Genomic DNA, 14,258 nt, shown 5'->3' with positions numbered 1-14,258 from the left:
ATGAAAGTTACATAGGATATAAAATCAGGCAACAACAATGAAGCAACATTAGTGTGCCTACTGTGTGACCCAAGTGGACACACTGACTTGAGCACTGTCAGAGACAGAACATGATGGGATGGATCATAGGGCTGAAATAACATCATAATTCTCTAGGTCTCATATTCCTTCTTATCCCATGTGGCAAAATCCGAGCCACAGAACCTACTGTATTGTACTAATTTCTTCTGATAGTGACGTCACTGTTTCTTTGACATAAACACTCTTTAGTGTTCGATACAATATGGTGTTGGGTCAATTCCATTCACTCTTTAAACGTCTAGTATTTGTCAGGCACTCTGCTAATCACAAGAAATGCCAAAAGCACTTTCTCCATATGCTGCTAACTGCCCTCTGGATTCTGTGAGTGAGCTGGTCTGCGCTCAATTATTCTCATACTCCCTCCTGGGAAATACCTGGAAATGTGCAAAAAGCTCTGGCAACATTTCCCTTCCCGTGGAAGTCTGAGCATGACTAACTGGTAAGGAACTGCAGCTGCACTAACACGCAGTCTCCCAATGGCTCCCTGAAAGGTGTCACAAGAAGGCAAGCCTTTCCTGACGTTTTCAGCAGACCCACCATGAGAATCTCAACCCAACTGAATATGAGAAGGGGTACCACTATTTCAGGTTTTTAGGAAAAAAATCTTTGTAACCATGTCCTATAGTAAGCCTTCGCTTGGGGAAAAATATATTTAACCTCAAAAAAAAAATCATCATTCAATAGTTACACATTTTTAAAGTGTTGTGAAAAACAAAGAATGGAATGGGGGAAGAGGTGTTCCTTTACTGTTAGGCTGTTTTGTATTTAATTATATTAACAGAAAAACCATCTTAAGTAAACTCTTACATTTCTCCTGTGTTGTATTCAATAATTTGAGAGATAAGAAAAATCTAGTCTTATGAAACATAGGGATTAGAAAAAAAATCTAGCACAGGACAGGGACAAATTCTAATAACATAGGTATGCTGACCTCTTGATTCTTTTAACAACTAAGCTGTAAGATGGAAATCCTGAATTTTTAAAAATCACTGCCTATACCATTGATTTTTTTTTTTTTTTTTTTTTAGCGGTACGTGGGCCTCTCACTGCTGTGGCCTCTCCCGTTGTGGAGCACAGGCTCCGGACGCGCAGGCTCAGCGGCCATGGCTCACAGGCCTAGCCACTCCGTGGCATGCGGGATACCTCCCGGACCGGGGCACGAACCCGCGTCCCCTGCATCGGCAGGCGGACTCTCAACCACCGCGTCACCAGGGAAGCCCTATACCATTGATTTTTTGCTAAAAACACAGCAAATAAACATGCACTTCTGACTTCACGACAGTTAGTACAATAGTATTTCTTTCAAAGCCCAAGTGAATTCCCAAAAGGTAAAGACAGTGATAGTAAGCAGTACCATTTCTCAGATGTTGGAAACGGGCTTCTTACCTTCGAAGAACTGCTGTAGGGCCTCGTTTTCGCCTACCACATCCATGGTGCCGTGGTCCTGGTAGTTACTTCCGCACAGAATGATTATCAGACCTCAGGAACTAAGTGCTGTCCTCTCAGCTCGAAGCCTACGAATGCTCTTGAAAAATGTTCATTTTCTTTTTATTGGAGTGAAGCATATCTTCAGCCATCAAACTGTGCCCAAAAAGATGGTTAAGTTTTCAAATTTGATCATAAAACCAGAAGGATATGTAACCACGCAAAAGAAAAATTCATGAAGAGGGAAGTGGTAGAAAATCCATCTCTCTTTCTATAGGGAACTGTTTCTACTCTGCCTTTCGTCTTTGTTTTAAGGACCTTTGTCCTTAGTGACACATGTAATTACATAAATGGGCAATAAATACATAGCCTTATCTCCTATTTGTCCTTTTACACCAATATATTTATTTCTCTGCCTCCATCAACCAGATCGATTTAGCTACAGCCTAGCAAAGATATAGGGGGGTTTTTTTCACCTAGAGAAAGAGGGCAAATCAATATAATCACTTTCATAGATACCGAGGCTTGTGATAATGAAAAGTTAGGATTTGTTAAATATTTCCAAATCTACTCGCAGTGAAAAAAATTCCTTGATACGCACCTCATCCATTTCCTCCAGTTTATTTTCTTTGAAAGTAGAAAGCATAAAGTATGAGAAGTCCCTCTAATGAGCAATAAAACTGCGTTTCTGATTTAGTAATTCTTACAACCAACTATGTGGTTCACTCCTAGCTGGTTTTACTCCTAAATATAAAGGTATACCCAAATAAATGTTTTGTTTTCACTATTTAGCTATTAACTTATCTAATAATATACTAAAAGGAATACAGTTAGGAAATTAAACTAGTCCTTTCAGCTCCTTCCTGTTTCCTTTTTCCCCAACTTTTTACTTTGAAATTTTTTAACCTATAGAAGAACTCAAAGAATAGTACCATGAAATACCCTATACTCTTCATCTAGATTTACTAATTGCTAATATTTTCTCACTTTTGCTTTTTGTCTCTCTCTCTCTCTCTCTCTCTCTCTCTCTCTCTCTCTATATATATATATATCCTTGTCATTTTTGGTTGGTTGGTTTTTATAACATTGACACTTGTTTAACAGTCCTGGAGCACTGTCTTATATAATGTCCCACATTCTGCATTTGTCAGATTATTTCATTTTTGTTAGAATTGGTATGGGTGATGTGGTATACTTCCCAATAAGTATTTTAAAACTTCACACATATAAACTGTTTAAACAAAAAAATTAATTTTATCCTGGGGAAAAAAAGAGGCTTAGAATCCTATTTTGAAAGTTATATTGGACCCCAGATCTTTAAGGACAAGTCATTAAGTTGCTTCAAGAAATAGATTTTCTATTTGTTTCAGTTCAACTTGTGCTAAACTCTCTGCTGGGTGCAGGAAATAAAAAGATGTGTAAATTATGGTCCCTGCCCTCCATAGGCTCAAATGTAGGGCATGAGAAAAATACAAGGAACTATAACTCTGATAAGAGCTGGGGAAAAAGGCAGACTCTGATAAGAGCTGGGGAAAACATCCCAAGAAAACAGAGGAAGGAAAGGTTAATTTCATCTGGGAAGATCTGGAAAGGTGTCATAAAGAGCTGGGATTTGAAGAGACTTAAACAATGGACATGTTTTTAAAAACATGAGCAATGGCTTGGAGGGGAGATAGCCCAGGTACAGCGACTGGAGTTACGGTGTATGGATGGTGGAGTGAGAAAAAAAGATGAGAAGTAGGCTGAAGAAGGGTTTGGGTAGCTTTTGAATGTTAGGCTAAATCTGAATTTGATTCCATGCATGTTCATTCTAAGCATATCTATTGATATTTTCTATTTGGGTAGTTGTGATGCATGATATAATTAAGTCTAATTTAGAAAGAAGCTGTGTTAGAGTGTGTTGATTGGGGCAGTAACTAAATTTACACCAGCTGAGAAGCTACTGCGAATCCAGATAGGCAGTAACAAAGCCTGAAGATGCTATAGAACCAAGAAGAGTTGGCTACCAACTGGATATGGGGAGCAAGGGAGAAATCAAATGTGATTTTTTAAAAGGACTTCCATGCTTTTAGGTACAGTATGAATTAAGATGTCTAAAACATGTAGCCTATGTTTTAGCTGGAAGCTCCCAGCCAAGTTTTCTGGAGGCTGTTGGAAGTTAAGTCACTATACTATATCCTCTGCCAGATGATGATTCTGGATTCTATCCAACAGTTCACCCAGAGACTTCACATAGTCAGCAGCAGAGTAATGAGTGATAGGAAAGAAATTAGATTCCATTTAATAAGCTGAGAGACAAAGGTGAGAATTGGAGTCCCAATCTCAAATAATTATAGGACCAGGTGGGTAAGTGAGTAAAATGGGTCAAAATAAGCAAAAAAACAACCATGAGAGCATATTTATAACCGACAACTGACCCTTAGCTGTGTCTCCGTCAGGGAGACACTTAGGGGTGGTGGAGCAGAGAGCAAACCAGAGAGTACCTGCCCTAAGGGTAGAGCCGCCCAAAAGGTGGAGTGTCACTCGGCTTCCTCCACATGCTGCCACTCAAGGATATGGACTCAAGGTTCTTGAAAGGGCCAACTTTAAAAGAGAAGCTGGAAATGCAGATTTTAATTTTAAATCTCATTTTTAAATGTTGCAACGAATATGTTTAAAAACAAAACAAACAGAACAATACACCAAAACATTGTCAAGGACAAATAGCACACATATGAAAGGGCAATTCAGCCTTCAGTTTGCAACATCTGGGTTGGAGGCTAAATTATAACAACGAACAGGGTTTGAGGAAAGCAAAGAGAATTTGGAAGAAAGATGTTGGAAGGGCTAGAAAATACCTCTGTATTAATTAATGAGTCCAGAGCACACAGCTGAGCACAATGCAGCTGGAGGCAACTGGGATTTAAGTGGAAGTTTCTCCCTCACAGTAAATAACAAATATTACCCATATTTCCTTGATTCTGGTCTTTACATCTCCAATGGTCTAAGATTTTCCGGTTCTACTGGGCATCCCATTTTGCACAAATTCAATGGAGACTCATCCTCTTGAATAGCAATCTAACGTAGTTGTCATTTGGATTTGTTTTGGTATTGACATTTCCTAAGAACATCAACAGATAAATTGATCAAAGCTGAGCAGCTGTGGTTAAATCTGGGGATGTAATGATGGGAACCTTGTCTCTCTTAAGACTGTCCCTGAGACTGATAGCTCCAGAATTCTTGTATTCATATCACAGTCCTTCCTCTTGAACTCAGACTGTTTGTGGGCTTGTACTTCCTTGACAGCTGCCTTTGGCAAGGGTTTCTATTCTTTAGCAAGCTTGCTCCTCTTCTCTGATATTTTTTTTCATTTTAAATAGGTTCATGCAGTTTTCCAAGCTGATTTTTATTATTTCTCTGTTAACAATTATCACTGTGGAAACTTAATGAGTTTGGGTTGAGTTTGGGTTTATGGATTTATTTTTCCTTTTTTTTTGGCCACACCATGCAGCATGCAGGATCTTAGTTCCCTGACCAGGGATCAAACATGCACCTCCTGCAGTGGAAGTGCAGAGTCTTAATCACTGGACCATCAGGGAAGTCCCTGGATTTATTTTTCTAAGAAGCCATGAGAGGACATTAAGTAGGAAGTGACATTCTGATTTTTGTTTTTAAAAGGATCATGTTGGGTGTTGTCAGTGATTGTAGAAGGGCAGGAGTGGAAGCAAGGACACCAAGTAAGAGATTATTGCAGGAGTCCAGGTGAAAGATGATGATGGCTTGGACTGAGTGGACGTAGTGGACACGGAGAGGAGTGGATGGATCCAAGATATGTTTTGGAGAGAGTTGACGGGACTTGCTGATGGATTGGACTGGGGTGGTGGTGACAGAAATGGAGAAATCAAGAATAAGCCCTAGATTGTTGCTTAAGCAACTGGGCAGGTATTCAGCCATGTTAGATTTGAGATGCCCATTTGAAATCCAAGTGGAGTGACTTTATAGGCAAATGGATACAAGAGTCTGGAGCTAGGGAAGGATTAATGCCAGGGTTGGAGATGCACAGTTATGAGCAATGGTTACATAAAGTTTTTAAGACCGTGAGCCTAAATGAGACGATCTAAAGAATATTGAAAGAGAAAGGGGCCCAGGGCAAAAATCTGGGGATTCCAGTATTTAAAAGCTGTGCTGAGAAACAGCCAGCTAGAGCTTGACCACAGATGTCACAGAAAGCTCCCAATTTCCAACCATGACTTAGAAAGACCTACACAGTCGGGCCCTGCTTAACCTTCCAATTTTCTCTTCCTACCACCAACTGCACACCAGCTCTTCTTGCCATTTTTTGTTTCTTCCTCAGGGGTTTACACCCGCTTTAAAATGCTCTCCCTACTCTCCTCCCTTCTCAAGAATGGATCTCCTCAGAGCGCTGCCTAAAAATGTCAAGTCCTAAATGTGGCCTTTCCTCACCACCTAATCTGAAGTAGTCATTCATTCTCTCTAGCCATTATCCCATTTTAATTATATATGGAGAACGTGTCCCATCTTTTAACATTTGTCTTTTTGTCCATTTCTCACTACACTGAGAGCTCCATGAGAATTCGGACCTTGCCTGTCTTGCTCACTGCTGCTCCTGTAACACCTACAACAGCTCCTGACACATATAAGCCTCTCAAATATGTGTGAATGAAAGAATGAATGGATTTAGTGTGGAGGAATTCTCTTTCTAGAAGTTCTACAAATTGTAGATATTACTGGGTCTTTATTTGCCCACATATCAAAGACAAGAAACTTAGCATCTCCTAAGATGGAACTGCATCCCATGAGGAAAACAAAAAACTATTTTCTAGCACAAACGTTAAACACAAATACATATTCATACTGCTTTGGACTGTTTTAAACATTGTGCCTTATAGGAAAGAAAAAAATCTATGTAGGGAAAAACAGTGAAGAAAATCTTTGAAAATAAAAGCTTCTGAATAAAAGTAGACCCGTTTTAGACTCTGAGTGCACAAAACAAAAAAACACAGGATTTATATGGTGGTGTGGAAGTGGGTAGGTTGGTGGTTGCAACTTCTTTCCAGGACTGAACAAACCTTTGTTCTTTCAGTGTAGATGCTTAGTCAAAGGCTGTGGGTTTTCAGAGCTGGGAGAGATGCTTGGAGAATGCTGGATCCAGCTTTATGGAGGAGGTCAGAGAGGAGTGGCCACCTGCCTAACCTCTCAGGTTTGGGGGAACCAAGCCTGGACCAGAATGTATGTCTTCTGAGCAACTCCCAATCCAGAGTTCTCTCCACTGGGCCAGGATCTCTCCCCAGCTCTGAACTTACTTATAGAAATGTATCAAAATCTTTCCCTCTTTTTTCAGAATTGGTAATCAGGGCGATTAAATTCTTTATAGAAATACTCTCAAGAATCTAAATTGTTAGTCAGCACCCTAACTCTACCCTCTCCTCCGCCTTGTCATTCCAACTAGCTCCTCTGTAGTCAGTCTTTTTCGTAGGCTTTTCCTCTCTCTGTCATAGCTCAGGGCCCGGTGCCGTACTTCTCCTACTCCAAAGTATCCCTAAAGCTCTCGTCTGATCTCATGGCTAACTACTCCCAAACTTATCTGCTGGTCTGACCATATCATTGAATTTAGACTTGTATATCCAATACCTACTTAACATTTCCACTTTGATGCTTAACGGGCATCTCAAACAATGTGTTAGACACTAAATTCTTGTCTCTATTCCACCATGTGTAATATGCCCCATCCCAGGTTTGCTCATCTCAGTAAATTGCAGCAATAGCTAAAGCCAAAAGCCTAGGATTCAGAACCGACTTCTCTTTCCTTTCCTTCTTCCAATTCATCAACAGGTCCTGTTATCCCTTTTAGGTTTTGGAATTCAGGTTTATATAATTGGACTAGTCATAATCCTTGGTTTGTAACACCCCACCATCATGGTCTGTGCATGATTCTATTAATTCATTTGTTCATGCATTTACTTTAAATGACAAATGAACCCATCATCCAATCCAGGGACTAGAACATTAACAATGATTTACTCACATATTAGCTGCTCTCAGTTCTCTCGCCTTATCTCCCCCTCATCCAGAGGTAACCCTATCCTGAACTTTATTACTATCTTGTGGTTTTTTATCAATAGTTTTGTCTCATATACACAGATGCCTAAACAATTGTTTTAGTTTTTGAACTTCATGAGAAAAGTATTATGCCATGTGTAGCCTTCTGAGTGTTTTACTTTTTCATTCAATTTATGTTGCTATGTTCCATGTGAGCACACAATACTTTACCCTCCTGTAGATGGACTTTGGGTTTTTCCCAGGACATTATTATATATGTATTCTGGGACACTTTGTGCAATTATTTCTCGAGTATGTGCCTAAAAGTGGAATTGCTAGGCTATGGGCAACTAATGTTCAACTTTTCAAATGAATGGTTTTTCAGTAGTAGATACACATTAACATTCCCATTAGCAATATGAGTAATCCTGTTGACTGAAATTCTCTTCAAAACTTGACTGTGTTGCATTTTTTTAACTTTTGCTAGTTGGATAAATTTAAACATATCACTGAGGTCTTGACTTAGTTTATCTGATTATTAACAGAAATGAAAACCTCTTAATATGTGTTTGGCCCATATGCGCTTCCAATTCTGCGAAGGACCTGTTTCAGTCTTTCGGCCATTTTTCTGTTTTTTTTTTTCTTATGGATTTGTAGAATTTCTGTATATATTCTTAATATTAATCGATATTGGTTATGAGTTTTGCAAATTTCTTCTTACAGTTTACAGTTTGGCTTTAATATGTCTAAATTAATAATTTATAACAAAGCACTATTTTCTTTTACATTTATTTATCTTTCATGGTCTCTTTTGCTTCCAGTTTAAGAAGTCCTTCTTAAAGCAGGATCACGAAGATATTCACCTACGTTTTTGAAATATGTTTCACCTATAGTTTTAACTATATTTTCTACATCAAAATTTCTAAAGTTTCAGGACACTTAAAACAGTTGTTTTTATGTATGGTGTGAAGAAGAGATCCAATTCTGTATATTCCTCTTTTTTTGTCAGCTCTGCTTAATAGTCCTATCATTGATCTACCATGCCTTCTCTGTCAATGTGAAATTTACACCTATGCATGGGTCTGCATTGGGGCTCTCTATTCTATTCCACTGGCCATTTTTCCTGTTTCTGCACTCACATCACACTCTTAAGTACTTCAGCCTTATAAGAAGTCCTTCTCACAGGACAAATTATCCCTCCTTTCTTTTTCTTCAAAAGTGCCTTGGTCATTCTTCATCCTTCACCGCGTCACATAAATTTCATTTTGTCAATTCAAGGAGAAATGCTGGGATTTAGTTTGGAGATGCACTGAATCTATATATCAACTTGGAGAGAATTAACATCTTTCATATTGTCTTTCTATCCATGAACATAGGATCAATCTAGTCCTCCTTACTGTCTTTTAGTGAAGTTATTTAACTTTCTGTACACAGGTCTGTGTACAGATTACACAGTAATCTAACCAAATCTAATCTTTGGTTAGATCACTTAGCACTTTAGAATTATGTTTGCAATTGTTTGGTCTTAAAAAGTCTATTTTCTAATTGTTTGAGGTCGGTGTATGTCAGTATAATTCACAATTATATACTGATCCCTTATTTAGCCATCTAATAATTTGATGGAAGATGTTTTAAATTTCCTATGTAGATAATCACATCATAAGTAAATAATGACAGTTTACTTTCTCCTTTCCAATATCTTTATCTTCCTCATGGTGCTGCACTAACATTTATAGTACAATTCTGAATAAAAGTGAAGACAGTGGTCATCTTTATTCTGTTGTTCATTTCAAAGAGAATGTTTCTAATGTTTCCTCTCTTAGGGTGATGTTTACTATAGGATGCTTGAAGATACCCTTTACCAAGCTGAGAAGTACCCTTTCATCTACAGATTACTAAAAGTTATTAATTAATGAGTATTTTTATCAAATGTTTTTCTCCATCTATTGAGCAGATGGTTTTTCACTTTTATTCTGTAAATGCAGCAAATATTTATAAATTTTCTAATATACCATCTCTGTATTCCTGTAATAAATACCACTTGCTCAGTAGATTACATTCAGTTTGCCTTTGCATATATATTCACGACAAAACGGGCCTATAATTTTCCTTTTTTGTATTGCCCCCATCTAGTTTTACTATCAGTTATATTGGTTTCTGATGTAGGAGACATTCTGTTCTCCAGAATATATCTAAGATTAGAATACCCATAAAGTTTGGTAAAACCACCTATGCCTAGAGTTTTCTTCACAGAAGGATTTCTAACTACTTCCTTTCCTTTAATAGTAGTAGTACTGCTCAGGCTTCTGACTTCTTCTTAACCAAAATATAACACATTTTTTTCTAGGAATTTTCCCTTTTGCCTAAATTTTGAAACTTATTGCCATGTTGTTCATAACATCCATTAGTATGTGCAGTGACATAGGCCTTTTCATTCCCAGTATGGGTTATTTGTACATTTTCTCTTTCTCCAGGATAAACTTGCCAGAAATTTTCGTCTATTTTGTTCATCTTTTCAAAGACTCAATAGCTTTGATAATCTTCTACTGCATTCTTGTTTTCTGTTTCTGCTCTTATCTCCTTCATCTTGTTCTCCTATAACTTAATTGGACACTCAGCTCATTTTAAAAATATAAATAAGGATTTAAAGCTATAAACTTTTCCTTGAAGCACTTTCTCTGTATCCTTGTAAGTTCTGATATTCATTATTAGTCAGCTCTTAGTATTTTTAAATTTCTCCATTTTTATTATTTCTATTTTCTCATTAAGTCTTCTTGGTGCACTCAATTTTTAGTATTATGTAAAACCCAACTCTATGTCTAATAATATTTTTGTCCTATCATGTTCTTTTCTGATAACAGTATAACCACTCTAGCTTTCTTTTGGTATTTTCCTGGCATCTTTTTTCCATTCTTTTATTCCAACATTTCCATGTCCTTATGCTTTGTTATCATATACTTTAATCCAACTTGACTATATTTTTACTTACTTTTTATTTCCGTATCATATTCTTTCTCTACTTGGTCTCTTCACTTTTAACTGATTATCTCCATTTTTCATCTAACAAGAACTTTAATATATCCCCATGCTCTCTGGTCTTCTCCCATTCCCATTGTGTTGATATTGTAAAGAATTTTAGTTCTAGATTGTTAAGGATCTACCTGAAGTTTTAAAATTTTCTTTAGCCTTACTTTTTATTCTTTTAAAGTTATCAACAAACTTTCTCTACGTATCTGATCACTTTTCTTCCCAAATCTCAAAGCATCTCCTGGATTTGTTTCTCTTTTAGTTTTAGTATTTTCTCCAAGTGTTTTCTTTTTTTTTTAATTTATTTATTTATTGGCCATGCCATGCGGCATGCAGGATCCTAGTTCCCTGACCAGGGATCGAACCTGTGCCCCCTGCATTGGCAGCATGGAATCTTAACCACTGGACCACCAGGGAAGCTCCCCCAATTTTTTTTTTTTCCAGCTGCGCTGGGTCTTTGTTGCTGTGCACAGGCTTTCTCTAGTTGCAGTGAGTGCGGACTACTCTTCGTTGCGGTGCACTGGCTTCTCATTGCAGTGGCTTCTCTTGTGGAGCACAGGCTCTAGGTGCATGGGCTTCAGTAGTTGCATCACACAGGCTCAGTAGTTGCGGCATGCGGGCTCTAGGGCATGCAGGCTTCAGTAGTTGTGGCGCGTGGGCTCAGGAGTTGTGGCTCGCAGATTCTAGAGCACAGGCTCGGTAGTTGTGGTACACGGTCTTAGCTGCTCCGTGGCATGTGGGATCTTCCCAGACCAGGGCTCGAACCCGAGTCCCCTGTAATGGCAGGCAGATTCTTCACCAGTGTGCCACCAGGGAAGTCCCCCCAAAGTGTTTTTAATTTGCATCTTTGTGTGGAAAATCTTCTGAAGCTTTCAAAGTCTGAGCACATGTTTATTATGCCCTCACATGAACTATCAAGACATAAAATTCTAGTTTCAAATTTCTTTTCATGTTCAATTTCATATTCTTGAGCTGGGCATGGTAATGATGGTTTCTACCATACCATTCTCAAATATCCTTTTGTCTGTGCACTTCCATCCATCCTGGTGACTGAGTCTTCTATACGTAAGGCTGACCAAACCTTTGAGACAGGACTGAAAGTAATACCACCTTCAGAACACCAGTTCTCTCACACACATCTGCTGTGAATATAAACTGGTTCAACTTTTCTAGATGGCAATTTGGCAATGCAGATCAAATATTTTAAAACACACATGTACCTTGCTTGACCCAACAATTTTACTTCTAGGCATCTACATGAAGGAAATAAGCCAACAATGTTCCAAGAAGTATACAAAAGGATCCTCATCACAGCATTATGACAAGAAAAAGAAATTTAAAACAAACTAATGTCCAAACACAATTAGTTAACATCCTATCATCAAAACCTTACATTGATCCAGATTTGTAGAATTTTTAAGTAAAAAAAAAAAGAAAGTCTACTTTTTGTTTCAGAAATGTACACACATAGGTAGAAAATATCTGAAAGTCTATTCTTCAAAAATATTGAGTAGCTTTCTCTAGATGGAGGGACTAAAGTGGTTTCTCATTTCTTCTTTTTGCTTTTCCACACCATTTGTTTTACAATTTGAAACTGACAGATCGAGTGGCTCTGGGATCAGTGTATCCTTTGCAAGTATCACTCTTTCAACCCACACCCTTTCCAACTCCCCTGAGCACACATCAAACTCCTAATTTATCTTTATACCCTTTCAATGATTACTACAGTGCTCAATGTATGTAAAGTATAAATACACTACATCAAGATGTTCAAGAATGCATCTCTAGAATAAAATGTGATTGTCCTCTATTAATCACCATAATAAAGGGATTCTTTAAGTTACAGAGAACAGAATGAATAAAAGTAACTTTCTTTTCAGAAGAAATCTTTCTTTAAATAAAATGTTTTTCAATCCTAACATATAAAACAGACAAAAATAGAGTCATTGTAGTGGGGGGGGAAGGAAGCTGATCCTGTTCACTTACCCTTCTCTTGTCTTTTGCAGGCTGCTATGAAGTTTGAAAACTACAATTCAATATATTCAGCTGACCCTATATATCATGTCAGAGCTAGAAGAGAAAGCAAAAATACACTCAATCTAATATTTATTTATTTAGCTTTTTTTCTGCAACTATAAATTACAATCACTAGTACACCTGTAATTCTTTATAGTGTGTTCAACTAAATAAGCAAACACAGCATAAGTCAGTTTAAAAGAAATCATAGTACTTTTCAGTGTAATTTGCAAAAGAGGGAAAAAGTCTTGGACCCACTCCTTGAAAGGAAATAAATATCAAGTAACCATAAAAATATTCAGTCATTTTCCAGGTCTTCAGGGAGGTTCATGCATGGTCCCAGGCAGAGCATCACAGTTCCTCTTTGAAATATCCCAGCTTTGCCAATGACATCTCTTTTCTCAACTGCATAACTTCCCAAAACATTTGATCAACTATACAAACAGAAAAGAGAAACACATAAATCATAAACTATTATCTTAATTATTTTTAATCTGTTTCACTGAAAATTTAAGATTAGCTGAAATGCCAGTTGGGCATCTCCTAATGATGTACCTAATGCTTAGACATGCTATCACTGCTTCACACTAACTTCTCCATGTACTTGTGAGCATCCCAGTTTTACGAATAAATAAGCAGTATTTACCAATTTTGCTACAACGATTTGTTAGATACTTCAATGACTGACTACCATTTTAGCCCAAAAGAAGGTAGCCATCTCAATGTCCTGAGTAACTGGCAATGCTGCTGCCTTCTTGAGTAACTACACTCAATGCTCAATTACACAAGAGTTATTATCTAACTTATGCATCTTCTTGCTATAGTTTGCTGTTTCTTGGCCATTTTTCACTTTTCATTAAAACCAACAGAGTAAACAGGAAAAAAAAAGGAAAACAAGAGACAGCCCAGAGAACTTAGTAACATTCTTTGTGAGTAATAATAGGGAAAGATTCTGTGTATGGCTCAATTAGAAATAAAAATAAATGCAGAGGATGAACTGTAAATTTCAATTATCTGTGCTTCTGAAAGTCCCCTCTATAAGTGGGAAGAAATTTGCTCTATGTTTTAGATAATAAAAGGTCTCTCTCTGACATATGATCAGATTAGATTGATTTAGATCAGTGGTTCTCAACCTGGGAGAATGTGTCCCCAGGTGTGCATTTGGCAATGTCTGGATATATTTTTCATTACTAGCATCTAGTGAGTAAAGCCCAGGGATGCTATTAAACATCCTACAATGCACAAGACAGCCTCCCACAACAAAGAATTATCCAGTTTAAAATAATAATAGTACCAAGGCTGAGAAACCCTGCTTTATATTTAACTGCCTTAAATCCCTTTTAGCACAAGGCACAGATAATAAACAGATTGTAAAATTAACAGTAATTTACTACAAACCCACTCAGTATACAATGTGTAACAAATGCTGTGAAGTGAAAGGGTAAGAGGAACCAGACAAGATATCACTTTTATCACCATCACCACAACCACTCATGATCCCTTCTTCCTGTTTTCACAAAGTAGAGTACCTTTCATTCTTCCCTACAAAAACTTCTTTTTTCTTTTCTTTTTTTTATTCAAACAGAAAGTCACAAAAATTATAATCATCCTCATCAGTTCACTCAGTCCCATGTAACTTTTTTTTCCATCTTGACCTTTTGTTAGCACTT

The 14,258-nt window shown here is 37.5% G+C and overlaps 2 protein-coding genes across 8 annotated transcripts in view; both read right to left on the bottom strand.

The window, feature by feature from the left end:
- MYRFL (myelin regulatory factor like) overlaps positions 1 to 3,157 on the bottom strand; it is a 117,482-nt gene extending 114,325 nt beyond the window's left edge. Inside the window, exon 1 of the mRNA XM_027106999.1 lies at positions 1,468 to 3,157. Coding sequence (XP_026962800.1) covers positions 1,468 to 1,513 — 46 coding nt within the window. The 5' untranslated portion in view covers positions 1,514 to 3,157. The remainder of the gene's footprint in view (positions 1 to 1,467) is intronic.
- An 8,634-nt stretch (positions 3,158 to 11,791) lies between these two features.
- RAB3IP (RAB3A interacting protein) overlaps positions 11,792 to 14,258 on the bottom strand; it is a 166,290-nt gene continuing 163,823 nt past the window's right edge. For all 7 annotated transcript variants that reach the window (XM_027107009.1, XM_027107010.1, XM_027107011.1 and 4 more), the window contains one exon: positions 11,792 to 13,022. In XM_027107009.1, coding sequence (XP_026962810.1) covers positions 12,940 to 13,022 — 83 coding nt within the window. In that variant the 3' untranslated portion in view covers positions 11,792 to 12,939. The remainder of the gene's footprint in view (positions 13,023 to 14,258) is intronic.

Source organism: Aethalodelphis obliquidens, unplaced genomic scaffold (genome assembly GCF_003676395.1).
Source record: "Aethalodelphis obliquidens isolate GAN/ISIS:26980383/991018 unplaced genomic scaffold, ASM367639v1 scaffold8, whole genome shotgun sequence".
NCBI lineage: Eukaryota > Metazoa > Chordata > Mammalia > Artiodactyla > Delphinidae > Aethalodelphis > Aethalodelphis obliquidens.
This window is presented reverse-complemented; position numbering and strand designations above follow the sequence as displayed.